Source organism: Corvus kubaryi, unplaced genomic scaffold, assembly GCF_017639235.1.
Source record: "Corvus kubaryi isolate FWS band 111438036 unplaced genomic scaffold, C.kubaryi_AGA036_p1.0 37396, whole genome shotgun sequence".
Classification (NCBI taxonomy): Eukaryota; Metazoa; Chordata; class Aves; order Passeriformes; family Corvidae; genus Corvus; species Corvus kubaryi.
This window is the reverse complement of record NW_024581135.1, coordinates 10,918,055-10,945,644: the sequence shown is the minus strand read 5'-3', so window position 1 is coordinate 10,945,644 and position 27,590 is coordinate 10,918,055. Positions and strand designations below refer to the sequence as shown.

The 27,590-nt window shown below is 38.6% G+C and overlaps 1 protein-coding gene across 1 annotated transcript in view; it reads left to right on the top strand.

The window, feature by feature from the left end:
• SLC49A4 (solute carrier family 49 member 4) overlaps positions 1-27,590 on the top strand; it is a 52,144-nt gene that overhangs the window by 16,723 nt on the left and 7,831 nt on the right. Inside the window, exons 4-8 of the mRNA XM_042040454.1 lie at positions 2,401-2,530; positions 8,245-8,353; positions 8,984-9,051; positions 13,955-14,082; positions 24,348-24,530. Coding sequence (XP_041896388.1) covers positions 2,401-2,530; positions 8,245-8,353; positions 8,984-9,051; positions 13,955-14,082; positions 24,348-24,530 — 618 coding nt within the window. The remainder of the gene's footprint in view (positions 1-2,400; positions 2,531-8,244; positions 8,354-8,983; positions 9,052-13,954; positions 14,083-24,347; positions 24,531-27,590) is intronic.

The following is a 27,590-nucleotide window of genomic DNA, read 5'->3' as shown; positions in this document are numbered from 1 at the left end:
TGTGTCTCTGCGCAGTAATTTATGACTTTTCCCATTCCAAGTGCTTTGCTCTGTTTGAGCATATCTGGTGCCCTGTTGAGAAGCCGGTAGCTCCTGAAGAAGAGCTTCTTTCTTATGACTACAGCTCCCTTGCTCTCAGCATGGACTTATTTCTTGCCTTCTTGATTTTGCTTGCTTTTACTCACTACTTACATGCCCAGGAAAAGTTTTAGATTGTATTCTTCTTCCTCTAGTCTGGTAAAGTAAATGATGGAGATAAGGGTGTGGGTTTCCTATTGAGGAAGGATTTCAGTATGTAAGAAACCAGATGTGTTTGGCAGTACCTGGACTTTTGATAGAGGTGTAAGTATTGTGTACAAAGCTAAGATGGCACTAAAAATTCATATTCTTCACCAGAGGGAAATGCTTTTGTTTCCAGAGTGAATTCTGCACTTTTCTTTTGTGCATGAGAGCAGAGTAGGCAAAATTTGTTAGCCTGCAAAGTATAACACTGGGAAACATTATAAAGAGTTGCAAGAAGGTACTACAAGGACAGCATGCTGAACTTAATAATTAAAAAACAAAAAAAGAGGGTTACTATACTGCTCCTACTACAGCAATTTGAATGGCAGAAATTTTGAGGCAGCTCATAGATGAGGCTCCAGATGGGCATCTCTTATGAGATATTTCTGTGACTTAAAATTATCGATGTGGTTTACATTCTTCAGGAAAAAACCCTGGCCTTTCCCCTTACAGCATTGCAGTATAACAGTGTTAAATAATGAATACCTTGGACAAAAATTTATGGGTTTGTGTGACCACATTCTTGATTGGCTTTACCTGTCTGCAATCTTAAATCTTCCTTCAATATATGATTAAATGTGTGTATTCATGTACGTATGTATACCTATAAACCTATATGTAGACTAGAGGCAGGAGGGGGGATAAACAGCTTTTACTAAAGAGCTGCATCATCCTGTAGTGACAGAGCATCTCATCTCTTTCTTAGGCCTGGGATGATCAGTTACAGCCAGTTCTTTATTCACTGCTCATGGTCTCCAAAACCATGTGCACAAAGATAGAAATTAATCTATTTTCTGGAGAGCAGAGGAGTGAGAAGGTCTAGTTAAAGTGCCCTTGGCCCTCAAAACATTCAGTTACACCACAGCAGGAGAAGAGACACCACATAATTCAAAATGAATCCTTTGGTATTTGATCATGAAAAATGGCATTGTCCTGATATGCCTGTTTTCCCATATGCCGAATAGAAGCATTCATTTCCCTTCCCCATCTCCAGCTGATCCATTTGGACTCTGAGTGTTATTTACTTTTCAGTTTCCTGAATTTATTTTCTTCTAGTTTAGCAGAAGACCTGGCAAAGTGCCATGTTCATATTGATTTATTAAAAAAGAGAAGAAAAAAAGAAAATTAAGGCAATTGAGTATCTAGCTCTGTTGGAATTTATTTGTGGTGTCAGTGAACACTTCTTTGTTATAAGATCACAAGTTCTTTTAAGATAACACACTTCAGCTATACATTTTTCTCCTTAGCAGAAAAGAATCTTGTTTTCAAAGGGGATAGGAGAAATACTGGGATTGAGGACTGTGGAGAGCATGATATACATTGTAAAAGGCCTGTAAAACAAATTAATTAGACTGGCTGTGGGTAGAATTGTTTCTCTTCAGAATGTCTGCTCATGGGACTTACTGTTTTCTGTGAAGTGCTCATCACTTTTCAAGCTCAAGTCCAAACTTCTGCTATGAAATTTTTCAAAGGTTTGAAATACCTGCTGCTAAACAAGCAGAGCATCCGCAAACAGCTGTATTCTTTCTTTTTTCCCCCTTTTACCTGTAGTTTTTCTATTCATCAGCCATTGCTGCTTCTGCACTTTGCTCTTTATATTCTGTTGCCATGTAGTACTGTTTGTGTTGGAACTGCTGCCTTGCTTGACCTTTTGTTTGCCTTCATCATCTTGCACAATGAATAATTGTTATTCCATGCCCTGGGGCTTCCCCAGTCCCATCTGTTTAAAGTCTCTAGCATGCTGTTACCTGCACTGAGTTACTTCCATCACAAGGAAACGTGGCCAAATCCTCATATTGCAGTTCTCTCTGGAGAGAAAAAGCAAAAGCTTTCCTTTTTCTTCACTGAGTTCCCTGTGTGTGAGCCTGGCTCTCTGCAGCACTGATCACTGGAATGGACTTCCAGTCTCATTGATTCCCCATCTCAATTTGAAATCTTGTTTGCAGAAGGAGAAAGAAATTTCTCCTTCAAGTTACGGAATTCTGCTGTCAGGAGCAGTCAAGCACTTGTGGTGGGATTTATGTCTTGGAGGCTGGCTGATAACAGCACTGCAGTGAAATAAGTCTTTCAATGCTAACATCTGTTCTTGGTTTTGTTTTTCTTTGCCCTCTTGTTTAGAATTTGGAATGGTTTCCCTGATATTTTCCGCAGCGTTGGCCTACTTCCCCTCACGCCCTCCATTCCCCCCCAGCGTGGCTGCAGCAAGCCAGCGGCTCAGCTACAGGAGAAGTTTTTGCAGACTCTTAAGGTAGGACCTCATTGGGTTTCCACTTCAAAGCAGATCAGTGCCTAAGTAAATAAAAACAAGTGTGCTTTAATCTTCTCATTGAGCAAACAAGTTGGTTTGTAGTGTTTTTAAACAAAATAAAATTAAATATTAATGTCAAGACATAAAAGGATGCTAACTGCTAAAGAGCAGACATTAAATTTTAAACCACTGTGTGTATCTCCAGACTTCATGCCAGTCCTTCAGCACCAGCAGTGCTTTAGTCCTCCTGTTACCATGGCTTTTCTTATGCAATGCTTCTGTTACATCAGGTTATACAAGATTGTTGAAAGTGAGCTGTGAGAAAACAGTGAAAACACTGGGCAAAAGTAACTTATAACTTGCTTTTTTTCTGTGCTTATTATATTGGAATGAATTTGAGGTTTACTTGCCTTCGAAGGATTATTCAACTGCTTTCATTCAGCCATGGAAGAAATGAATGAACTATTTAAAACTATTATATGATCTATTAAATCTCATTAATTGTATGTTAAAATATGAAGTGGAAATAGGAGAAATGTCTCCAGATGTGTTTCTGGATAGGCTCAAAGTTGAGCTAGCTTCCTTTGAATTTTTAGGTAAAAAAAAATAAAGGTTATAAAGAAAGTGACAGTATTGCAGCTTCTCCCACTTGGGTTCTTTTGGTAAGACACAGCCCCACATTCCCCCAGTGTTTGTACAGCATCTTTTGTAATGGAAATATGATCTCAGAGGAGCAGCTAAAGCAACTGAAATACTAATGGTGAATAATTGTGAAGGCCCATGCCATGTACATGATACTGCAGAGAGGAACTTTCTGGGGCAGAGAAGAGCTGCTCCCTGGTACGGAATATGACTGACTTCACTGGGAAGCTTCTACTCTTGCTGTAATTGTTTGTTGAGCGATGTAGTGATAGGAGCTGAATCTGCATATAAAGGGCTGCTTGAAGCTTGATAATTGTGGAGCTTTAGACGTTTAGTTACTACAGACCTATTGTGGGCTGTACTTTCAATAAGTGTGTTTAGAGGCAGTGGAAACAACTCATCCCTTGTTGTCACTGGGTTTTCTTTTCTTTTGTTTTCAGAGGCTTTCTTTTTTAGTTTGGGGGAGTAATTAGTTGGCAGGATGCTTAATCCTGTGTGTTCATCCTGGAGCAGCCTGGCACTCAGGAGGTGTGAGTACAGCTGGGTGTAGTGGTGCTGGTACAGCTGGTGTTAGTCAGCAAAGTGACCTCTTCAGGGTACTAAAAAACAGCAGTTCCCTTAAGGACACTTAGCACACACAATAATGCTGTTCTGCACCCAAGCTGATGTGCAGTTAGACCCTGCCTGAGGGCTGTGTTGTAAAAATGTTGCTGTTGAACAGAAATCCAAACAGCAAGTGTCTCCGCAGGTGAAATATAAAATTTCATTTGACAGTGCTCCATTTGGGAGTTTTATAACCATTAGATTCCATGTTCAAAGTCTTGTAAACAGTGGACCTGAGATACCGGTAAGGTCAGGATGTAAGCAGCAAAGCTGGCTTACTGTTAACAATAATCAATTAAACTTCAGAAAACAAACTTGACTCTTAAATAATAATTTACAGTGTCTCCGAGAATCATGAGGGTTTTTTTAAAATGTGGATAGGTAGGTAATTATATCTCTCTTCCCTCTGGTCTTTATGCATTCTTCCATGCTACCCTTTATCAAAGGCACTTCTTCATTCCTCTGTACATGAAACAATCAACAGCTCATCATTAAACCCACTTATCTTGTGGAGCCATTCAGTAACAATCTGTCATGCAAGGGAGTTTTATAAAAGAAAATGGTGTCTGCCATGCTTCAAGAGAAATCCATCATCTGGTTCATTAGGTTTCTAAGCTCTCTTGCCTGCCTAATCTAGGCTTCATCTTGGCTCAGAGAGCCTTTCTTTTGACTTAGTGGTATAGACTGAAGGTAACCAGGAGATGACTACCAGGAAATCATGATTTCCCTTTATTGTAGACTTACCTTCTGATGTAAGAGCTGTGTTAAGGCATTTAGGATGTGTGTGAGCTGGTGGCTGACCCAGCTGTGCACCAGATACACTCATGAGAATTGAGATGTTCATCATTTCCCTGTCTTCTCCCCCAGGCTGCAGTTTTATTACTTCAAAATAAAGCAACATAGCATAACTTGACCATTGAAGTCACTGACCTTTTTTCCTTGGACACCAAAGGGATCTATCACATCCTTGCAACTCCCACACTCCTTCATGCCTTCAGGTCCTTGGGCAGTCATCTACATGAGCTGCTTCTTGCAGAGTTATTATACCATCAACAGAGGTCAGCCATCCCCTGTAGGCCCTTTTTGGGGGATTTTCTTAGGAACTTGATTCTTCCTTCTGATTTGGAGGGTTCCTCCTTCTGACAGATTGTAACAATTAGTTGATGTCTGATTATCTCCTGATACCAACTCTCTCAGCCTACAGTGGGAGATGACAGATTGGTCATGGTTTGGGAGCTAAGCCCAAATCTTTTAACAGTCTATCACACACTGTGACAAGTGTAGTTTGAATTTCCATAATAAAAAGTGTAGTGCCCTATCTCAGTTTCTTGGGTGAAGCAAATATGAGTTCTTTTTGTTTCCCCAGTTCAGAATATTCCACAAACTTCAATGGAAAAAAAACCTTAATGCAAGTAAACAGTGGGTAAGTCTTAAAACCTGCATTAAAAAAACTTGTTGTGATTTTTGTTTTGAAGTAATAAGATACTTTTATCCAGTTACATGGCTTTTATATTTTCTAGGGACTGTGTATGCAATTTTGAAATTTTGTATCTGGGGTTTTGTGCATCATTATTGCTTTAATGACACTTTCATCAACATCATCAGTAATGGAAGCTGCTCAGAATGTGCCTGATGTTAACAGGCACTGTCAAAGTTACTCTGAAAATGATGACTGACTTTGATGGGGCTCCCCTCTGAACCAGCCTGTCTTACAGATTCTAGTGGCGTTAGGTTTCTGAAAAAAATTGAAGAAAAAATCAATTCATATTCCAGCAGAATGGTTTAACAGAGAGGCTAATGCTGATATCCTGTCATTGCTGGTAGGATGGAAAACAGTGTGGGTTCAACAGCTGATGGTGTGACAGACAGCACATTTTTCTACTTTCAGTGGAGCAATTGCAAAATTGCAAAAGCTGTGTACAAGTGACTGGAGCCATGAAATGTGGAGCTGCTGCTGAAGATGTGTTTCAAATGGCTTTAGCCAGCACAAGATATTGCTGGGCAAGGGGGCAGAATGATGCCTGGTGATCAGTGTTTCTGTCACTGCCAGGCTCCCTTTCTCCTGGTTACCTTCTTTGTTCTGGGCCAGGCAGGGGAGCAGCCTCTGTGTTGGTTTGAAAGACAGGTATCTGCTAAGGAAGGCAGGAGCCTCCCTTGGAATGGAAAATGTAATCCCCTTCTCTCTGAATTACTGTAATTTTGAAATTAAGGGGCTTTCAGGCAATTTTATGAGAAACAGGAATAACAGTTCTTTACTAGTGTATATATATAACAAGGCAATAATACAGAAATATTGGCTTAACTTGACAGAGTCAGGATACAGGCTGACACTCTGTCGGGCAGGGTGGTGGCAGCAGTCTGATTAAATGGTGGCTGCCGTCCTCTTTGAAGTGGTTCTGTTGAAGTGGTGATCCTGTAGAAAGGTCTGGTCCTCCTCTGAAGGTCCAGTGGTGGTTATGTAGCTCGTCCTCTGGGAATCCAGTAGGTAAGGGCTGACTGTGGTGTTCCAAACCTCAGATTATATCCAGGTAGGAATGCTCCCCCTGGGCAGAACATCTCACATTGGGATGATGTAATTTTATGAGTCATGCAGTGAGGCTGGATGGCCCATTAAAAGAAGATATCCCCCAGAGGGAGTTATCAGGGATGTGTCACAGAGGAGATAAAGAATCCTGCCCCACCTGGTTTCAACAGATGGTGATAGAATATATACTTTCGGTTACATCTTATATTGTAATCTAAGGCACTCTGTCCCTGGAGACGGCCATCATGCAGATCTGTTAATCTGGTGTTGGTACTAGGAGTTGGATGTGGCACAGAGCAGCTATCCCACATCACAGTCTGTCTTGCTGCTTGAGTTACAGAAAACATACACCACAGGAAATTCTGGTCAAGTAAATGACAAAGTTCTCCCTCAGAAGTAGCTCTTTAATGAAGCTGAGGTCCAGGTTGCCAAAGATTTTGAATATTCAGCAAGTGTTATTTCAGAACACAGCATTCAGACTTGTTCCCTCTTAGCAATCTACAATATGGCCCTATTGTGTCCATGCAAAATTCCTTTTTATTTTGTTCTACAGATGTTGAATCGGCTTTCATATTGATAGTATTAAATAGCATGCCAAGGTGATAAAAGATAAACTCGGATAGGACTATGGCATTCTTAAAGGAAAAACAGTTGTCAGGAAGACAGTAGCATTCAGAGAAATATAACCAAGGTATAGAAGAGCTGAAAGTTTGAGAGTTGCTTTTCTTTGCATTAAAAAATAAATCTGACACAAATGGTATTGGAAGCGAAGGATATGTTCATGTGATGGAAATGTGTTATTCAAGAAGAGGATGTGTGAAAAAGAACACTGCAAAAAGCACTGGCTGGTGTGTTGTGTGTGGAGCATCTAAGGGAGTAAAGCAGCGTAAGCTGCAAATTTAGGAGTGTTTCGGAGAGTAATTGAATCTCTCTCTCCCTCTTGGCTTTTGTACCTGTGTGCTATCAAATTGCCACTGCATGCCAAGGAACTGGTACTGATCAAGATCAGTTTTTTGTAAATCGTTTGGGACTGGAGGGAGCCACGTTTGGGGTTACACAGATATCCCATGGGATACTTGACCTTGGAATCACCTTAAAATCTCTTCACTTTAAAATATCACTGTTTCAGATTCCAAAGTATATTTTCTTTCCAATTTGAAACGTTTTTAAGGAAAACTTGGATGTCTCTTAGCAAGGATTTCACATTTGTTTTCAGTTATGGTGAGTGGGGGAAGTTGTTGGTTAAATTCCTGTTTAGCTCTATACATTGAAGAAGATGATAAAGCTTTGACTGTTTCACATTCATTGACTACTTAAGGTTGAATAACTTTTATTGAGGGGGAAAAGCAAACATGTTGACTATTTAGAATAGAGTATTATATCTGCATATGATTTTTGCCAGTTCAAGTTGTCAAAATTTTCCACTCTTGCAACTGTACCTGTCTCATTTCCAGAGCTTTCCTTGTTTTTCATCAAAATAAAGAGAAGTAAAACAGGTTTGGTTTTTTTTTTATTTTTTAAGTACACTTCAAGAGGGATGAATCTCTGATTTTTTTTTTTGAAATAAGCTTTTCATCTTTTAAATTAGTGCTTATTATTGCTAACACACACTTAGGCTAAGTAGGTTGCCCATGCCAATGCATGGAAGAATTGCTTGCAGAAACGAGAAACATGAGCCCAGCATGTTACAGAAATCTTTGAACTTTGTGGAGAGATTGGCTTTTTCTATTAGCACAGTGCTTAGGCAGTAACATACCAGCTACTAGAAATTCAGTGACATGGCTGGATACCTTTCTTGTTTTCCCTGGCTCACTCCTCCTTCAGACCTTTGCTGTTTTTCTTGATGGGCAGAATATAGATTCTAGGGTGTGATTTACTCTCCTGGCTATTCTCGGTGCAATTTTTAATATAAGCTGAGCCTAATGGCAATGTTTTATCTTCACAGCAATTTCCGATTCTTGATGATTGCTTTAGCTTACGCGATACCGCTGGGTGTTTTCTCAGGCTGGTCTGGTGTTCTGGATTTGATATTAACACCCATTCATGTAAGCCAAGTAAGTATCTCCCGACTGATAATCAGCAGCTATTTTGTAAGTGGCATGTTTTTATTTTGCACTAGCATGCAGTTTTATCAGATTTTTATGTTTAACATGCTATTAATACATATAGACCACTTTACTCCCTGAAATTTGAAACAAAATGAACTGCAGCTTTGGCATCCAAACTCTCACAATTCTTCCTGCTGACTCTCCATTAATGGTGAGTCTTTTCAGAACTGTACACACCTTTTGACAAGAAGGAAGAAGTAGGTAAACAAATGGGAGTATTGTTGGCCGCTGCATCTCTAGTGAAAGAAAATAATGTATGCCTGGTGGAAAAGATGAAGTGGGGAGAAGATAATTTCTAAGCTTTTGATAGAGTATTATAAAAAAACAGAGGACATTACTCAGATTCCATAAAGAGAGGTCACATTTAGGGCACAGACTACTTAGTCATACTTTCTTGTAGTGAATTTATTTCCTTTCCTAGAAAAAGCCTTGCAGTTCAGATTACTGTAGAGAGCTGTTGTTAGCAGTTTGGAGCTCCTGCACAACATTTGTTTTGAAAGTAGTATCATCTTATTTTCTCAGCTTTAACACATTTCTCTATGTTTTGTTTTGTTTTTTGTTTTTTTTTCCTATCAGGTGGATGCAGGCTGGATTGGATTTTGGTCTATAGTTGGAGGTTGTGTTGTTGGCATAGCAATGGCAAGGTAGGAATAATTACAGGTCCTTCTCCATTTCTTCAACTGTGATTGTCATTTAGTTTATCCTTTTAAGAACAGAACTTGTTTTCTCTCATCTTCCAGAAACCTGAAATGGAAAATTCATTTTGGGATTATAATCTGTTTCTAGTAAAGCAATAATTTGTACCATGTTAGTGGTTGCTGGGGATTGAGAACTCCACATGCATATACCCGAATTTGGAAGTCAGACTGTTATTCCTGACAGTGGCATCCTGTATGCTGCTTTTAAAGATGGCTCTGGTGAATTCAGCTGCCTGATATGAGGGAGAACCTCATTGCAGCACATTCAGAAAGCATTGAAGAAATTATTGTCTGTCTCCTTTGATCAACACTTTTGGGCATATTGATTCCCAAAGGGATATAAGGAATGTAGCACAGGCAGCCTACCCACAATAACATTGTTCTTCCACAGAGAAATCAGTCTGGGCCCATTTTGGGCAGGTTGCTGGATTCCTGCATAACCTAATTCTGCTGTCTCCTATGGGCTACAGTATGGGTGTACCTATGCTTTTATAAATCCAGACACAGCCCTCTCTGGCCATCGTGAATGCCAATGACACGGAGAGTGGAACAGCAAGGAATTGATTGCCCTTCCAAAAGGCTGCTGCTTATTCTTCATTGAGGTCCTCTTTAGGAAAAGGGATGGTGGGAGGGTAGAAAAGTCTTTTAGGAGGTACCTGAGCAGTGAGTTTATCATGTGATTAAAACCAATCACATATTCCCCTTGCTTTGGGATATCTGGGCATTGTCCTGGCTTCTCTGTGTCCAATCTTTGAACTCCAGTTTCTGCAATGAGTTCAGCGCATGCGCAGATATCTGTAGTTGTTGCATCGTTGTGGCGTTGTGGATGGAGAGAGTGATCTTTTTAGGACAGAAACCAAACCCTCTTTTTTTCACTTGCTGTGCTTCCATCAGAGTACACAATGCATAAAGAAATGTGATGTTTCACATGCTGACATTTTGCAGGCTGCCTAGCAACTGCAACAGGGAGAGGAAAAAACTCCTGACCTAGGGAAAAGAAACAAGCGCTTCTCTCCCATCCACTCCAGATGCAGGCCAAAGGACTTCATCTAGCCAAAGTTCATGCCCTGATTTCCTTTAAAAAGAGTTGCTTTTGATTAGCCAAGCTCAGATACAATGTTTTCTCTGTAAGAGAATAGATGTTTAAAGCAACTGCTGTAAATGACACAGATGCCATAGGTTGCATGTTGAAGCAGGTAGAGTGCCAGTTTAATCTTTCCCATCATTAATTAATCTGTAGTATATTTGCAGCATTTCAATAGTAGAGCTTAGAAGCTCACCTAACTTTGTTAGGAGAGAATCTGCAGACTCTATGTCAACATGCAATTCTCAGTCTTTATGGTAGATTAATTTATTTAATATATTGCCTGGGTTAAGTTTCAGGAAATGCTGGCAGTCCCTTTAACTTAACTACTTCAAAATTGATTTCAAACCTTGTAGAATACCTGTATTTTGTAGCATTTAATAAATTTTAAAAATACCAACAGTCTGTCTTCAAATACGTCTTTCTAACTTGGGTGATGCACAGTTCAGATGGGAGGGTTTGCATACAGAAAGGGAGGGAGGAGGTGATTTGTCACTTCTGATGGATGACTCTCCCTCCTAGGCCTATTCAGCATTTATCTGTGTAGGGTTGAATCAATGACGAGTCTGACTGTAATCTGCTGAATGTTGTAATTAGGAAAATTAAGTAATGATTCTTGTCAAAGCTGACAAGTTGATATATTTCAGTGTCAGAACTGTGATTTGCCAAGCAGGCAGCTCTCTCCCTTAACCACCTCTCAAGAAGCTGTTAGTTTTGGGGTGGGTTTTTTTTTCTTTTTTTTTTTTTGCTAATTTGTCAAAGCAAAATTGGTGCAGTTTAGGAATTTGCTCCTTCCATTTTTGTCAATGCAGATTCTATAATTAAGAATTTTTAACAACCTGAGCCTTGCCTTGGAGCATTAGGTCCTGTACATCACAGTAGGTGTTAAATCATCTGTATTTAAAATAATGCCCAGTTTGGAAATTTGTATATCTATCTCATTTTCAAAATGGTGCAAGTTTTCCTCAGCATTATACATAAATCCTTCTACTCTCCACCCACTGCTGTCCTGATAGCCATGAACTTACATGTTTAGCTAATGTGTTTGATGCATTTTTATAATTGAAAAGCCAGGCCTATTTTGGGCAGCTGGTAGGTGCTGTACCCATTGCTGGCAGCTTTCAAATGCTACTAGTTTGAAGAAAAGCAGTGTCAAAGAGCAGCATTCATATTGCTAATGGAATATGGTGCATGGAAACATAATTTTATTCCCTTTTCTCAGATTTTTTTTTTTTATTTTTTTCCCCACATTTGCCAAGGATCATAGATATTTCTGAGGTTTTGTCCTCTGCAGCTCAGTTTCAGTTCCTGTTTCTAACCTGCAGTGTAGTCAAAATGCTGAAACTTTATGGCATGGTGATAATTTCCTTAGCAACAGGCAGTGTTGTCAGCAGTGCAGGTTTGTGATTTTAGCTGTAGGATACAGCCTGGGGCTGGATCTGCTGGGAGGCTGGAGACTGTTACCAGCAGTAGGCTCAGAGGTCTGTGTCTGGCAAAATATGCACCTTCTCTCCTGTTGTGCCTACAGTTTTAGCAGCTGCAGACAATCCCTTACATGCTAGATGATGAAGAAGGATTTAAACAGAGCAAAGGTTTGAAGTCAAATGCTGGGCCTGAGGATAAAAGTAATTTCTCATATTTTTTGATTGAAACAAGTATTCTGAAGAGTAGACTAGATTTACACTCTTCTTTATTCCTGTAACCAGACAAGAAAGAGAGGTCCTTCAATTACCAAGTTCAGGCTAGGTTGCTATGTCATTTTTTTGCCATTATTTCTATTGCTGGCTGAATCCAGTAGCTGCATAAACCTTTACCTTTGGGGTACATTTGACCCTTTTGGAATTCTATGATATCTGAGAGCACTTTGGAACATACTGCTGCCCAAACTGGGATCTTTGTGTCAAAAAGAGTTGCAGCTGCTTGGTAGGTATTTTCTCCACTTAGCTGTTATGAATGGCTTAGATGCATATCATGCTCTAATCCTCACATATTCCTTGTGGTGGTATAGAGACAGAATCCCCTAGAGATCACCCCCAGACCTATTGTCTGTGAATGTCCCTTCAAGAAGGCTGGTACTTCTCACACTGTTTCATTAGACAGGATCCACGTTACTGCCCTTGCCTGTAAGAACAGAGAACAGTGATGTTGTCTGCCAGCAGGCAAAGTGGGAGTCTCTGTGGAATAAGCTGAAAGTTTACACTTTGAGATGCTTCTGCAAAGCTTTTAAAATTGCTGATTTTGACCCTAGTGATCCCAAAGAATAATTAAAGAAACTGGCAAACCAGTGAGGCAATCCTGACTCCTAGATTGGATTGTCAGAAAAAAATCCACCAGTAGCAGCTGACCTCTGGGTATTGGAGATGAATGCATAAGCCACTTGAACACTGCAGTCATAAACTTCTCAGATTATATGCAGCATTGATCTCCCACTGCTGCTTATTGAATTACTCACTGCTAAATTCAATGTGGAATTAAAGCATGGGGAGAATCAAAATAAGAGGAAAGAAGCTGGTTTGGGGGAGTGGAGAGCATTTGACTGCATTACTCCTACATCTCGTACGGTATATGTGGAAGTTCTCAAAATGTTGGTAGCATTTTCTGTTTTATCAAGTAAGCTATAAGGTATCTGCCTGTAGAGTGCTCTTTGTCAGGGCAGAGAAGGCAGTTAGTTGATGGACAGACAAATTTCATCATGGACCAAACTAGGTGGATTATGCTACCATTAGCCTAATCAAGGTAGGAGGCTATGGGGGCAGAAGATATGCTTTAGAAATGCATACCTAACCTGTCCCTCCCAAAATCACATCTCCTAAGCAGGAGATTATACAAATTACTCAAGAATAAATGACATTGCCTTTTCTAATATATCTTTTTCAGTAGTTAGGTTAACATCCCCTTTGAAAAGAGTGGTTGCACTGATAATTCTGCCACACAAGCACCGCTCAAAGCATTCTGGCTCCTTGAAAGAAAAAGGAAAAAATGAAAAAAGCAATTGTACCATCAAGTGGTATAAAGATCATAATTCCCTCTATATAACAGCCAGACTGCCCAAGGACTTGTGGGGCTGTCCCTCCCCATGTCTGTCAGCAGTGTCTGTGTAGAAGAGCAGCAGCACCAAGCTTGTGGTTTCTGGAACTTTTCAACCCAAAACAGCCACTGGCAGTGTGACCCCCTGTGTAAAGAGTTCCTTCCTTGCCTAAGCCACCACGAGCTTCATCACCGATGCCTCCAAGGGTTCAGAAGCTGTTCCTTCTCACCTTCAACTAGGCTTTCTTTGGAATTTTTTGGAGTTTTTCCATTTCCCACAGGAATGAATCTTGACACTTAACTATGTCTTGAATAAAACGTGGCAACCTCCTCATATGCTAATGGAGCTCTGTGTCTGCCAAGGGAGACTGGCAAACGCTGACTAAACAGCGATGAAAGTAGTGGTGTGATATTGTGTCCAACAAATGCAGAAGAAAAAAAAACTTTCCTCCAAGTGTATTCATTTGATGCCTTGAGAATTACTTGAGAATTGTTCTGGTTTGGTTGTTATTTCATGGCAGCTAAAAAAATCCATGGCTCTTCAGCTTGACAGCTAGAAATATCGCCATTCTATAAAAATACCTTTTTTCTATTTCTGAAAATGAGAAAGTACTTTTAAATTGTTTTTATAGTCTCCAGAATGTTTAATGAGAATAAACTGAATTAATTGTCAAGCGTCACATTTAAATAATATGAAAATCAGCATTTGTACTGCTCTGATGTGTGCTTTTATTTTAGATTTGCAGATTTTATCAGGGGCATGCTGAAGTTCATACTGCTGCTGCTTTTATCTGGAGCAACATTAGCATCAACCTGGTTCACTCTCACCTGTCTAACTACTGTCACTCATCTGCCTTTAACCACAGGTATCGACAATGATTTTAATTCCTATTCTTTATAACTGATATTGCAGGCAAGTATTGGAAGTCTTCACTCCACTATCTTATAACCTGGTTTGGTATCTTTAGTAATACAGTAGTTTTACTAAAATGAAAAAAAAAAGTTTAGAAAGTCTATTGAATCTGAAATATCTTCACTGGCTTTGAATAACTTCATAAAAAGATTAAAAACTTAACCCTATAATAAGAACCCCGAATACACATCTAAATTTGATTTGTAACTGAGTGTCTTTCTGTTTTGGGTCCTTTGGAATAACCGAAGTGAGAAATAAATCAAGAAAAATCAGATGAATGAGAGTAGCATTGCATATAAGAAACAGTGACATGTCTGGGAATTTCGGGGTTTGAAACTTACATTAGTTATTGGAACACGTGGTGCATTTCAAACCAAGGTGACCTGTAGTGTTTTCAGCCATCTAAATCTGTCCCTGCACAGTGCTGTCCTCTTTTTCTACACCTGCATGCAGGTTTAGGGAACTCTTCCAGCCCAAAATTAACTCAGCCTGTGCCTCAAAAAGACAAGGAAAAAAGCTCTTGGCAGGAGTGGGGGAAAAGCTCAGAGGTCTAGTCAGGCTGCCAGCTAGCTGTACCCTTAGTTGAAAGCTAGCACTGCTTAGCTCTTAAAAATTCATCCTTCACTTTATTATCTGCACCAAAGGACTGATCCACCTGTGATTCCAAGACCGTCAACAGAGTAGCAAATTACAGTAAAACCTAAGCCATCAAGATTCAAAAATATATTTATTTAGTAAAGAATTCTATAGATACATTTTAAATATAGTTCTATCTTTGTTACAAGCAACTTATGCATTCTAGGAGAAATGAAGACTTTTTTTGTCCATTTTTAATAAAAGAGTTCGGTGTGGAGAGTAGTATATAGAGTAGTGTTTTACGCAAATTGAGTTTCAGTAGGTGTCCTTGGTGCACTGCAAATGTCACAACTATAAACTAAAGTGGGTACAGCAAATTGAAATACATGATCAATTCAGGAGCAACACCATCTGGATGGATAGGTCAAATTTGTGCTTTATCTTGAAATTTCAATGCTTTCAGAAATTCTGCTTAAATAAAACATAATTCAATCAATAAACAAATCAAATTTCATGATGGCTGTTGTCATACTAAATGACTACACTTTTCCATCAAATCTAAAATAAAAGCAATAAAAGCTTTTTTCTCGTGCTTGCCTGCTTCATCACTACAAGCCTGCAGTAATGTAAATTTTTACAGTAGCTCTATCCTCTGAATTGATGCAACAAGCCAAACACATAAATGACCCTTCAAGTCTATGCATAAGAATGAAGCAGAGACGTTTCAAGAGGGGAAAGTCATTACGTACATTCGCCAGTGTTTGAAAACAAAACTGATGGAGCTCTCTCTGATTTTATTTTATTGTTTTTTTAGTAAAGAATTTGGCATGCAACATAGGTTCTATAAGAATTCTTATTTGTTTATAGCATTTAGGTGCATTGTGCTGCTTTTTTTTGGAAAGGTGATCCATTGTCAGGACGTAAAAGTACGTAGGGTATTTGAGGTTTGATATATAGTATCCTAAACTAGCATCCCTTGATTCAAATACAGGGATTGGGTTGTACTTTTCATGCAATTACCATTTCTCTTAAAACGGATGATTCCTTAGATTAAGTTGTAATTATATATCAGAGTTTTCTGACAGTGCTGTTCTTATATATGTCACTGTAAATATTGAACCCTTTTCTTTAATATATAAGCTTGTTTTGAATAGAAGTGCCAGGAATGTGGTGCATTCCTCAAAAAAAAAGGCAATCTAAAGCATCAGAGTCTAATGTGCAGCCAGAAAATAAGATCTCTTTTTTCTTCCGTTTAAATTTCATAGATATGCTGTGGGGGAAGGTTCGTATCAGGCTGTTCTCATTAAAGTTCATATAAAATAGATGTAATGTGCCTGTTCAATTTAATTCCTTGTACACAGAAAAGCAGTGGTATATCTTTATAAAATACACTGCTATGGATGAAAACACACAAGCTATTTAAGCTAATTTATAGGACTTCATGCTAGATTATTCCTCAATGTAATGATGCGACATGATGATGACCTCTGCATTCACAGTAATTGGGAGAAACGGTACATTTGAATTGATTTGGATGAACTTCCTTTTTTTCTTCTCTTTTTAATTAAAAGTTTGAGATGTAGAGTGTATCTGAGTACAAATCTAGGAGGTCAAATGCAGGCTGTGGGCTGGCAGCTTTTGGAAGTGATTAGTGGTAGCTGGTAAAGGTGGAAGTCCCTCTGCATATCAGTGGGCTGGTGTTGATGGTGGACTGCTGAGTAGTTATTCTCTGTGTGTTTTTAGTAGAGCTGGAAGATGTGCAAAACAAAAGCAGACATCATTGTGGGGCTTTCCCTTCACTGATCTTTCTTTAAAATTTTTGTTTTATTTCTGTTTCTTTTTTCTTTTCTTTTTTTTTTTTTTCCAGAAAAGGTCCATAAACTACTTTGTATTCCAGAGCCACTTTGCAGGCAGCACTGAACACCTGCTGCAAAGCAGGGATTGTTATGTTATTGAAGGCAACAGATTTTGATGTTGCCAGAAGGTTCATAGGCTCCTCCACTTCCTCCTGTCCTGTGGCAGAGAGCACAAGTGTTGGGCTTGGAAGTGCTACAGAGCCAGTGATGGATCTCAGTCCACACTTTTCAGCCTTACTCAAATCTGAGGCAGAGCAAGCAGGGTTCAACACCGACATGGAAACTTGTGGGTGTGTACATTTGATCTTCCGAAGAGATTTTGTTTTCCCTTCCAACCACGTAGCTCCCATTTTGGGAGGGACTTCCCCCTACTCTCTTGGCCTGCCTCCAGTGTTGTTCTCTTGAACAAGTCAGGCTTTGCCCTACAAAGCCACAAGCACTGCCATCTTCAGCAATACCTGGAAACTGCTGAAATATCCACACAGTCTGAAGGATTGCTGGTACAGTTAGAAGGGAGCTCTTGCACAGGACAGGACAGTCATTTTGGGGAGGAGACAAGACACTTTATGGGAGCCTTTGTACCGGCCCAGGCATTAAGCAGGCTTCACCACAGAGATGAAGGCTGGTTAGATGACATCAGCTGTATCTCACCTGACAGCTGCTTGATCCATGAATAGTTTGCATCCATAGGCAGGCCCTGATAGTGGTTTCCCCAGGTCAAAAACCAGTCATTTCCTTGAGCATGGGGGTATCGGGTGACATACATGCTCCTCTGCCTGTCTCCCACCTGGGCTCAGAGCAAGCAGTAGATGGATGTGTTTTTATGGAAGCATGAAAAAAGATCAGAGAGTATGGCCAATTATTCACTCTAAAAGAAAGGAAAAAAAAGTCTCCAAATATTTGTTTTTAAAATACAAGCAAACCAAATCCCTCTTTTAATTGGTGTTCTTTGTAGCAGTTTTAGTAATGTCTGGTTTAAATATTGGGGGAGGAAAGGTATTTGAAAAAATGGTCACAGCAAAATATATTTTCCTCACCTTGTTTGTATAATATTCTCCTAATTCCTTTTAAATAGGCCCAACATAATTTAAAGGTATTTCCTACAAAATATAATTACTTAGAATGGAGACCTTTAATCCAGATATTAAAAATCAATGCCTGCATTTGTGGTTTCTTTTAAATTATACTGTTTAGCATTGTTTGCATTGAGTAATGCCTGCATTGCTTTGTATTTGCATAATATGCTCCATTTTTCCTCCTCCCATGGAGGAAGACCAGTTTTCTGTCATTTGCCAGCTTCTTAATGTAACTCCAAAAGATTTTATAAAAAGTGTATTCAGAGTCGAATATAAGAACTTTAACAGCCAGTGTGGGGAGAAAAGAAAGCAGGGCAATAATGATACAGTGCCAGCTACTATATCATCTGTCTAAAACACCTCTCATCAGCTAATCACAGCTCTCCAAAAACCTTGATTCTGGAATTGGTTTATATTTTAAGTGAGCCTGAATTTTACTTTAAGAAATTTTGATTTTAATGTATATTATTTCCATTTCAGTTTCAAAGACAATTTTATGTACACATCACGCATTAAAATAGTTTTCTCCATTGAATTCCCAGTGCAGCTGCTGATCTGTTTCTCTGTGCCAAGTTCATTGTTAGTTTGCTTTGTACTGAACTTCATTATGTGAATTTATGTACAATGGGATACTTCGACCCAAAATAATTGTGTAAGGCATTGTATTGCCAGTTTCAGTATCTTGCCACTTTGTATTGCTGGTAGTATCTCTGGATACAAATACTAGCATTTTCCAAAAATTGATATGCAACACTAGTTGCTCGCAGCTCAGATTGAGTGTTTTCAGCATAGCATATCAAGAATATTCTAATATTTATGAGCACATTTAGCAGAAGTTTGCTTTACAAAATCTTTTCTAGTGCTGCATGGCAGACACTGAATACAGTGGCAACTCCATAAGCTGATGACTATATTTAGGTTAAGCAGCCTACACTTTTATTTTCAGGTCCAACAGATTGGACATTATAAACACATCTGTCTCTCTGTCCTCATCTACAAAGTGCAGTATTGAAAAAGAGAGGTGTTAATTTTGTAATACTGATTAGTTTATTATTTCAGTTTAATTTCTGTACTATAAACAAGATGTGCTTGGTAAGTGTAAGGCAGAGGGACCGAGAGGAGAAAACAGTGGCCTGAAAACATTAACCTGCTTGGGGCTATGGGGAAATCATTACCTCTACTCCTGCTTTTCCCATTCATAAGATGGCAATAATGGTCTTTGTTTTGCTGACAGCTTCTTTGACTTCACAGATAGAAGAGTGCTTAAAGAGGAACTAATTTAGGGGGTTATTTTCTCTTAAAAAACAGTGTTAAATAGTGTACAGTGCTTGAAATTTGGGAGGAGCGTTTCAGGGATGAATATCTGTGAATCTGGGCACTTTAAATATCCATTGATAGCAAACCTCAAATATTGTATAATTTCCAGCCCTCTCCTCTTTCATTTCTTGAGGCTTACTCAGTAATTTTTTCACTTCTTAGTCCTCCAAACTGAATGCTCTGCTTTCAAAGCAAGTTCCACTTGCTTTTCTCATGAGAAGAATGCAGAACAAATCAAATTTGATCAGATTTTTGGTTACTTTCAAAACTCTATCATGAGATAGAAATTTGATCAGTGTGTGCTGGAATGGAAATCCAGGCAATGAAACATATTGATGTTATAAATGTGCACTACAGAGACATCTTTCTTCTATTGTGTTTTCCCATTCCCATAAATGAATTACAGTAAAATTTACTGTCTTACCTTGAGGGAGTCACATTTCTTGTGGCAAAATTAAGGGTGACTTCTTCCATGACTTTTCGTACCATGGCCAGCAGCAAGAGTTAGATTATAGGGAGGTTTCATTCTACTTTACAGGACTTTAGATTTTGGCAGGAGCTAACTTGAACTGTTCAAATTGGTCATGGGGATACTGAAGCACTAAAGTCAACAAAGCCTGCATCCACATGAGGCATTATCCTTTCACTTTGGTGTTTGAGCTACAGTTATAATGGGCAATAACAAAGAATATATTCCATTGTATTTACTCTCCTGTTTATCTGTATAAAATTTGTGTGAGTTTTGGCTGAGTGTGTCTCAGAAGAGAACTGTTACAAAATGTACAGAGTTCAAGAGATTTTGGCAGAGGACTTTGGAAGGAGATACTGTACCACTTGCCTGCACTTCATACAGCATTTCCTGTGTAAATTTATCTGAAAACTTTTTTTTTTTTTTAAGAAATGGTAATATTTCATATTCTTTGTTAAAAATCAGCTAAGATACATGTGCCAATGGTTGATAAGAGCTAGTCACAGCAGTTGAGGTCCTTCCATCAATTTCATTTGGGTTTGGATCAGGCTCTGCAGTTATACATATAGTGATGGTATAATTTAAGAGTAAATTGCTGAACATGTTGTAGAATGTCCTGGAAGATTCTGGGAAATTGTTTAGATGTCAGAGATACTTGAGTCTCCTTCTGCTGCATTGCAAGCTCATCTGAGGACACCAAGTGAAGGCTGTCATTTAAATCACTTCCCTGTTTGAATTCCTAACTTCCCCCTCACCCCCCCCCCCCCCGCTTTTTTTTTTTTTTTTTTTTTTAATTGGTATAAAGCTTTTGCCACAGCTTCTGTCTGGGAAAATAGAAAGTCTTTTCCTGGGATATGGGCATGTATTTGCCATCCAGGAGATGGATAGCAAATACAGGAGATAAGCCAGGCAGGAACCTTCCTTCTTGACATTTTTTCTCCTCTTTGTGCTGAGCCACTGTATCACCATCAGTCCCAAGTCACTACCTTGCTTCATCTAACTGGTAACATCTCTAGAGCTATTATCAAGACACATTTTATTCCTTGCTTCCTTCCTGGTCAGGAGAATGAGTGCTGAGGGAATAGCAAGGGTTAGCTCATACCTCAAGCATGAACATGGCTTGAGTCTCTTGCTGCAGCAGCTCCTGGCCAGTTCTCTGAAACAGCTGTGCTTTGGATGGGTGTTTTGCCTTTGCTGATCTTTTTGCAGTGGCCAACCTGAGAAATAGCTGCTTAATGCACAGAAACGTATTTTAAACTATTTCAGTTAATGTCATGTTTTAAGAAACCTAGCCCAGCTCCATTGTTGATGTCCATAGCTGCCACTGTCTTGGATACACAACTTTGTGCGCAACTTCATAGGCAATTAATTAATTCCTTTCCCTAAGAAAAAGTGACCTTTTTTTTATACTAGTAGCATGACACACTTCTCCAGTGTATGCCTATCCAAGTTAGTTGTTATTCTTTAGGACATAATGTTAGCTTCTTGGTGAATCATCTGGGTTTTTTTTTTTTGTTTTTTTTAGTCAGTGCTTTCAGATCCTTATATTCATTTCCAATGACTGTCATTAAGATTGTCTTAATTGAAAGAACATTTGCTGTAACTTCAGCAGCTGTTCTTCTGCAGTATAAAATCATGGTAATTGTGTTTGTTCAGTGCAAGGTCTCTGTGAGGGAAAGCAAATGGTCCCTGTTAATAGGTGGTATCTGCCTGCTATCCTGTTGCCCACGAGCTGGAATATGAGATATGCTATTTAGTGTGTGAAGTAAAAAGCAAAAACCACTTTTGAACTCTGATTTTACCTCTTTCTGTGACTTATTTTTCTGAAACTGCATATCTTGTCTTTGAGTTCCTGTCTAGTTGACTGGTTGGATATGTGACTTAGCTGCCAAGCTAGTGGAATAAGCTTATTTGTATAGCACTCGGGATAACCCTGGGTGATTTACAGAGGCGTGAAATAAAAAACAGTTTTCTGTCACTACAATATGTACCATTTAAAGAAGGCTTTCAGACATGCACATCTCCTTCATTCTTCATTTTCAGAGCTTCTTTTTGTGGTTTCCCAATTAAAACCTATCATTTCCACTAGATGTTAGAACTTAAATTGGCATCTACTGGATGCTATGTTCTGTCTGTCCTTTTGCTGTGACATTTCTGCTTATTAATTCCAAAGGTGTGTGTACCTGCACCTCTACGTAGACCTTGTTTTATCAGTATTACCTGTGATCTCAGCTGAGGTGCTGTTACTGGTATTCAGCTGGCAGTTCTTGGTGTGCACACAAAAGGCAGGCAATACTTTGGGGCGACGGTAAAGCTGCTTTGCTCCTTGTGGTATGGAAATGTGAGGTGTGTGCTGGTGGGTGTGTTTGTGTGAGTGTCATGACAAGGAAATGTAAGGATGTTGTTTCTAAGGTACAGAGTTAGTGCCCTTGTTCACTTGTGGTCTGGTCATCTTAATACATTTTAGTGAGTGGTGAGCAATGATGTAATTCAACTGGCATATTTTAAACTAGCAAATCTAGCTTGAAGGCTTCTGTTTATTTCATGGAAACCTTGGCATCTACTGTAGTAGACAAAATTTGAAGTCTCGATCTTTAAATGGCTAGTAATTTTTGCCTTCATCTCATTGATTTTAAGTTTCTAGAAATTATATGTCTAGACATTGTGTCTGTTCAGAGGCATGATTTCCCTTTCCTGGCTGATGCTCTTTATGGAAGATGTTTCAGCCCTCTTGCAGAGGTGTTGCTTCTGGCACTCTGTTCGCTGCTCCACTTTCGATGGTGCTGTTGTGGCTTTCAGCAACTTCTCAACTATTTCCACTGGTTGAGTTTTTGATACAGAATTACAGCTGGCTGCCACCTTCTCTTCTTTGGGGGAGGTTCTGAAGGTGTTCTGTAGAAGTTACAAGTCTTCAACTGAGTGTAATAAGAGGCAGATGTTCATTTGTCTTAAGAGAATCTTTTGCTTCATTTATGTGTTGGTCTCTCAAGCCAGTACAAAAATTTCAAACCACTGAGTGTGTTTGGATATTCTGGCTACACCCGACAGCAGTTAGAGAGAGTTAGAGCAATATGCAGCAGTGTTTGAGGTAAATGGGAGTTCAAAGAGTGGCTCATGAAACTTTAAATACTGGTGAGGACTTGCAGCAAAACTCTATGGATCTTTTAACTGGGGAATCAGGTCTTCAGTGTTAGCTAGAGGAGCACATTAGGAAGAGCATCCTAATACTGTATGGGGATTTTTCTTTCCTCTCTGACAGCTTCTGGACACACCTTGCATCAATTTCTTTGATTTATTCTGTAGTTTATGACAGGAGAATTCAAGAGTAGGAGAAGCTACCATGGTTTTGAGGGGGTCGGGTTTGTTGGTGTGTGTGTGTGTGTGTGTGTTTGTGTGTGTGTGTTTGTTTTTCTTAACAGCTCAGAATATTGTGGTGTATCCAAAAAAGCGGGGGCCAGCTCTCTCTCCTTTTTCCTGTCCAGACAAGTCCTCTGTAGAGAAAGAAATATGTCTTTGTGCCTTGGAAGCAAACCACATGAAATAGAGGATGCGATAAATAGCCCTTTCTGCTTCTTAATGCCTTTATTTCTTTTCCGTGATTCTTCATATTTTAAAAAAGCTGATTTTTAGTTGTTTTTTAAGCTGAACGTTTCCTGCTTCCTAACAGTTTCTCAGTTGAAAGCTTGAGCAGTGCTTAACAGAAGATGAAGCAGAGCTGTTTCAGTTCTCCCCTTAGTAAGACAAAAGAATGTAAATTAAACTGAAATATGTACACACACACATATATATTTATATGAAAAAAAAAAATCTAAGGATTTTGTACCACATAATCTTTTCACTGCAGTGAAAAGATGCTATAAATAATTTACCTGTGACTTCATAACACTTTTGTATCTGAAAATCTTTTCTTTAGGTTTTCTTATTATTTTGGTGGGAACCTCACAAATTAATCCAGAGTTTTCTGGTTATTTCAAGCCTTCTAATAATTTCCTTCTTCTTTTTACTTGGTCAGTAACCTCGGGTTATTGAGGTTGCAAGTCAGGAAATCTTCCCTGTCCAAGACAGCACTAAGAAAAAACTTACTTAAATTTCTAAATAGGTACTAAATTTTTGTGAAGTTTTGTGGTTGGTTTTTTTTTGTCCAGAAATAGCTATAATATGTTTATTAAATGATAATATAGGTATATTAAGCTTCTATATTAAGTACTGTGAAGTATTTGGCAGTGTTAGAAATTGTAGAACAAAATAGTTGAGGCTACTGAAGAAATGTCACATTCTTGTGTTGGTTTGTCCAAGAAAAACAATCTGTTGTGCAGCAGTGAATAATCTGCATTATCAGATCTGTCCTGTTCCTGTCAGGAGCTGGGTGCCCTTCATTTCCTTTTGAAGCCAGAAGGGATTCAACATGTTGCAGCTCAGGCTGTGCTGAATACTAATGTCTTGATAGCTGGTAGATCATTAGTATTTATTTGTAAAATGGAAGCAAAATTAGTTTTGACCTTTAGAGCTAAGTCAAAAGGTTAATCCATGTCCATTTCCAATTTGGTGCATTAATTGCTCCCTGTCCTAATTGTGTGTAGGACAATATTTTCTGTTTGTTTCAGAGGTAAATCAAACTGTAGATGATGCTTTGCATTCATAATTTTGTTGTTTGTTTTACTTACAAGTGAAGTCCAAATCACTGAATGTATCTTCATGGATTCTGTTTAAATAAATAGATAAATCAGTATTTCTGATTTTTTTTCGCAAATCAATGCATGCATTCTGCCTAAAGCTAGTGGGATGTGATGTTCTTTGTGATACACAGAGGATAAAAATAAATTTATGCATTTTTTGGTTATTCAGATATTAATATTCTTGGCAGCTCTGAATAGGGGGGAAAACACCAGCACGAAATTAATAACTGTTTTTGTTTCTGTCATAGCTACACTGTACACATCCTGCATTTTGCTGGGTATATTCCTCAACAGCAGCGTACCAATATTCTTTGAGCTCTTTGTGGAGACAGTCTACCCTGTTCCAGAAGGAATAAGTTGTGGAGTTGTCACCTTTTTGAGTAATGTGTTCATGGGAGTGCTTTTATTTTTCCTCACATTTTACCATACAGGTAAGAAATATAAGCCACTTGGAAAATTTAATTCTCCTTAAGGATGTATCTGTGTCAGTAAAAGGAAAGACTTGAACATACAGTTTCTGTTAATAACCAAATGTTTGAATCCAGGCAAGGACAGCAAGGAAGGGGAATTTTAATTGTTCTTTTCTGTATGCATGCTTATAAAAATGAAATTCCTTAGATGCAAGGTAATTCTATTTGAATTTGCTGTAGCCAGAAACACCAAGGTACGCACCGTCATCATATTTTATAAAGGCATGGGTAACGTGACCATTAATAATGTTTGTATCTCTGGGGGTTCAGAACCACAGTAAAGCTCACCCAATCTCATGCTTTGAGAACTGTAGAACTGGATTGCTCAGGAGAGGCAGAGCAGAAATGCCTCGTGTAAGGCCAGCTCCATTCAGTGGGTCAGAGGTCCCCCTGCAGGGCAGAGAAATCTCCTGACCACTGCTCAAAGACAGAGCAGGCATTCCTTTGGGTAGTCCCGTGGCCTAATCCAGCACAGCAGTATTTCGCTTCATGTTTTTGTCAATTTATTCAGACTTTCTCATCTCTCAAGTATTATTTGCTTCCTCCTAACTCGTAATCATAACTTACAACTTGCTTTTTAGTAGACCGTAATAGATATTATTACTCTAAGCTGTAAAATAAGAACCCAGCTTGTTTTCAAAGGGAAGTGGTCTTTATTAATGGTTTTCAAAGACACAGATTTTTTCTTTGTATTTTGTCATTACAGTAAACATTTGCTTCATGGTGCAATATTTGTAAAGCATTAGAAAATGTGAGCTTTTATGTATTATTACTTCTTAAGATGTGTTTTATAACTAAGAGGAGAGTGACAAATTTCATATTGAATTCAGCTAGAAATTATCAAGGTTTCAACTTGGGGCAATTTTTCAGCATGGTTTGTCTTTCTGCCAGAAAATTGCAGGCAGGATGGCAACCTTGCTCCAAATTGTGGTCTGTGAACACAAACAGAGAAAAATTACTTAATTTTTTTAATACTGATACTGAACTGTATCATTGTAAAATCTGAATGTCATCTGGGCTAGCCTTGGGTAGTGTGAGAGCTAGTCTTTATGTTTTGAAGTATGCTTTTGATATTAATTGCTGTGAACTCTGTTCGCACATACTATTGTTTCTGACATCTGTACCTGAGCTGGAAAGATGACACAGAATATTCTGAGAATTTTTTCAGTGTTTGGCATTACATAATAAATGAGGATGGGGATATGGTGTCTCACTTCTGATGAAAGAATTACAATAAAGTGGACTCATTCCCCTATAAATAGGGTATTTGGGACCATTTTTTGTCTCTTGTATTTCTTTCCCTATGAGATACCAGGAAATGCAGGTTAGGATAAACTTGAAATTGGAATACCCATACACTTAAAATATTTTCCCTATTTCTTCAAAAGAAAAAAAAAATAAAGTAATTTGTGCTCTAAGACAATCCATTCTTTGATAGAAAGTCCAAGAGAGCATGTGGTCACTGGGGGGGATCAGTGCCAGGGGTGCTATTGGCTCCTCTGATTTAAAAAATCCCTTAGAAGGAAGATAATGATCTTAATCATTTGCTTTCATTTGATTCAAATACATCCTCTAATGGCATTTAAGAAGCTTACAGATAAATCAGAACTCAGTCAAATTCATCCTGTTCCCTTGGTCTTTCCTTTCAGGCCAAATAATCTTTCAGTAGTTTTCACTCCAATTTTGCTTTTACTCCGTGTACTGATATTGCAAATGCTGTGAAGGACCCAAACCTTGGAAGCTTTCCAGTGCACTGAAGATTTTGGTTCAGCTAGCAGAGTGGGGATGTAAACCTTCTTAAAGCTCAGCCTTTCTGCTAGTGCTGTGCCTCAAAGCTGCAGTCCTTTGCCTTTTCTGCAGGGACTTGCAAGGGAAAAACAAAAGGAAACGGACCTTTGGCTTCACACGATTGATGCGTTCCCTGCATCACCAGTGCTGTCACAAATTCTGGATCAAAAAAGACATGAAGGATTCACAAGTTCAATTTTGTCATTTAGGATATTTGAGTTAAAGTCTGTTTAATTCAATTAAGCAGGAATGTTGTAAGGAAAATAATAGCAAAGCATTTGCCTATTGACTTCTGGCATCACATAACAGTCTTCTCCAAGCCTAGAAAAATTTTACTATGGTTTTAATAACACTACTGCCTAAAAAAATCCATAAGGGTTTTTGGTGGATCAGAGAGGGTGTTATTGAAGGTTACTGGTTTTGGAGGGTTGATTTTTCAGGCTGACTGTTGTCTTTCACATTGTTTAAAATAAATCATGCTTTTTCCTTCAGCAGTATAAATTACAAATTTAAGAAAGTAGCAGTGATGAAACCTTGATTTTCATTAACTCAGACCTTGAGGGAGAGTTTAGATTCTGTAAAATTAAATAAATAATAATAAGAGTAATAATAATAATAATAATGGGAAATATTTAAAAAATAAGTAAAACGTGCGATCCAGTGAAATGAATGCTTCTTTAGTAAATTGACACGTTAAAAAAAAAAGAAAAAAAAAATTGTAATGTTTGAAGAAAACCCTGAATAAAACTGCTAATTATTAGCCAAATATCAGATGATAGGATTTCTTGAATATGGAACACAGGGTTTTAAGAGCAGTATGTTGTGTCGAACAGCCGAAAAGAGGCTTCTGAGGACCTGTTTTTGCAACGACTTTTAAATTGAATTGATCGTATTATGCACAAGTTTCTTCTGAGGAATTGGTTTTCCCTCCTTATGCCATGTAGCAGGTTTGATTAAAATCAACCCCAGCTTCTTCCTATGCTTTTAATTTTAGTTCTCAATCCATAGAAATCAAGGGACTAATGAGTAGAGTCTTTGGAAGTGGTTTATTCTCCATTAGTAATGATAGATTTTATTTTTTTTTCCCTGTTCTCTTCATTGGCAGGTTGAATAAGGAGGATTTACATTAGCTGGAGGCATTGGTTATAAATATATATAACATAAGGTGTCTGTGGAGACGGCTCACAGACCATGTTAACCATCGATCAATCAGGAGCTGTCAGGATTTTGTCA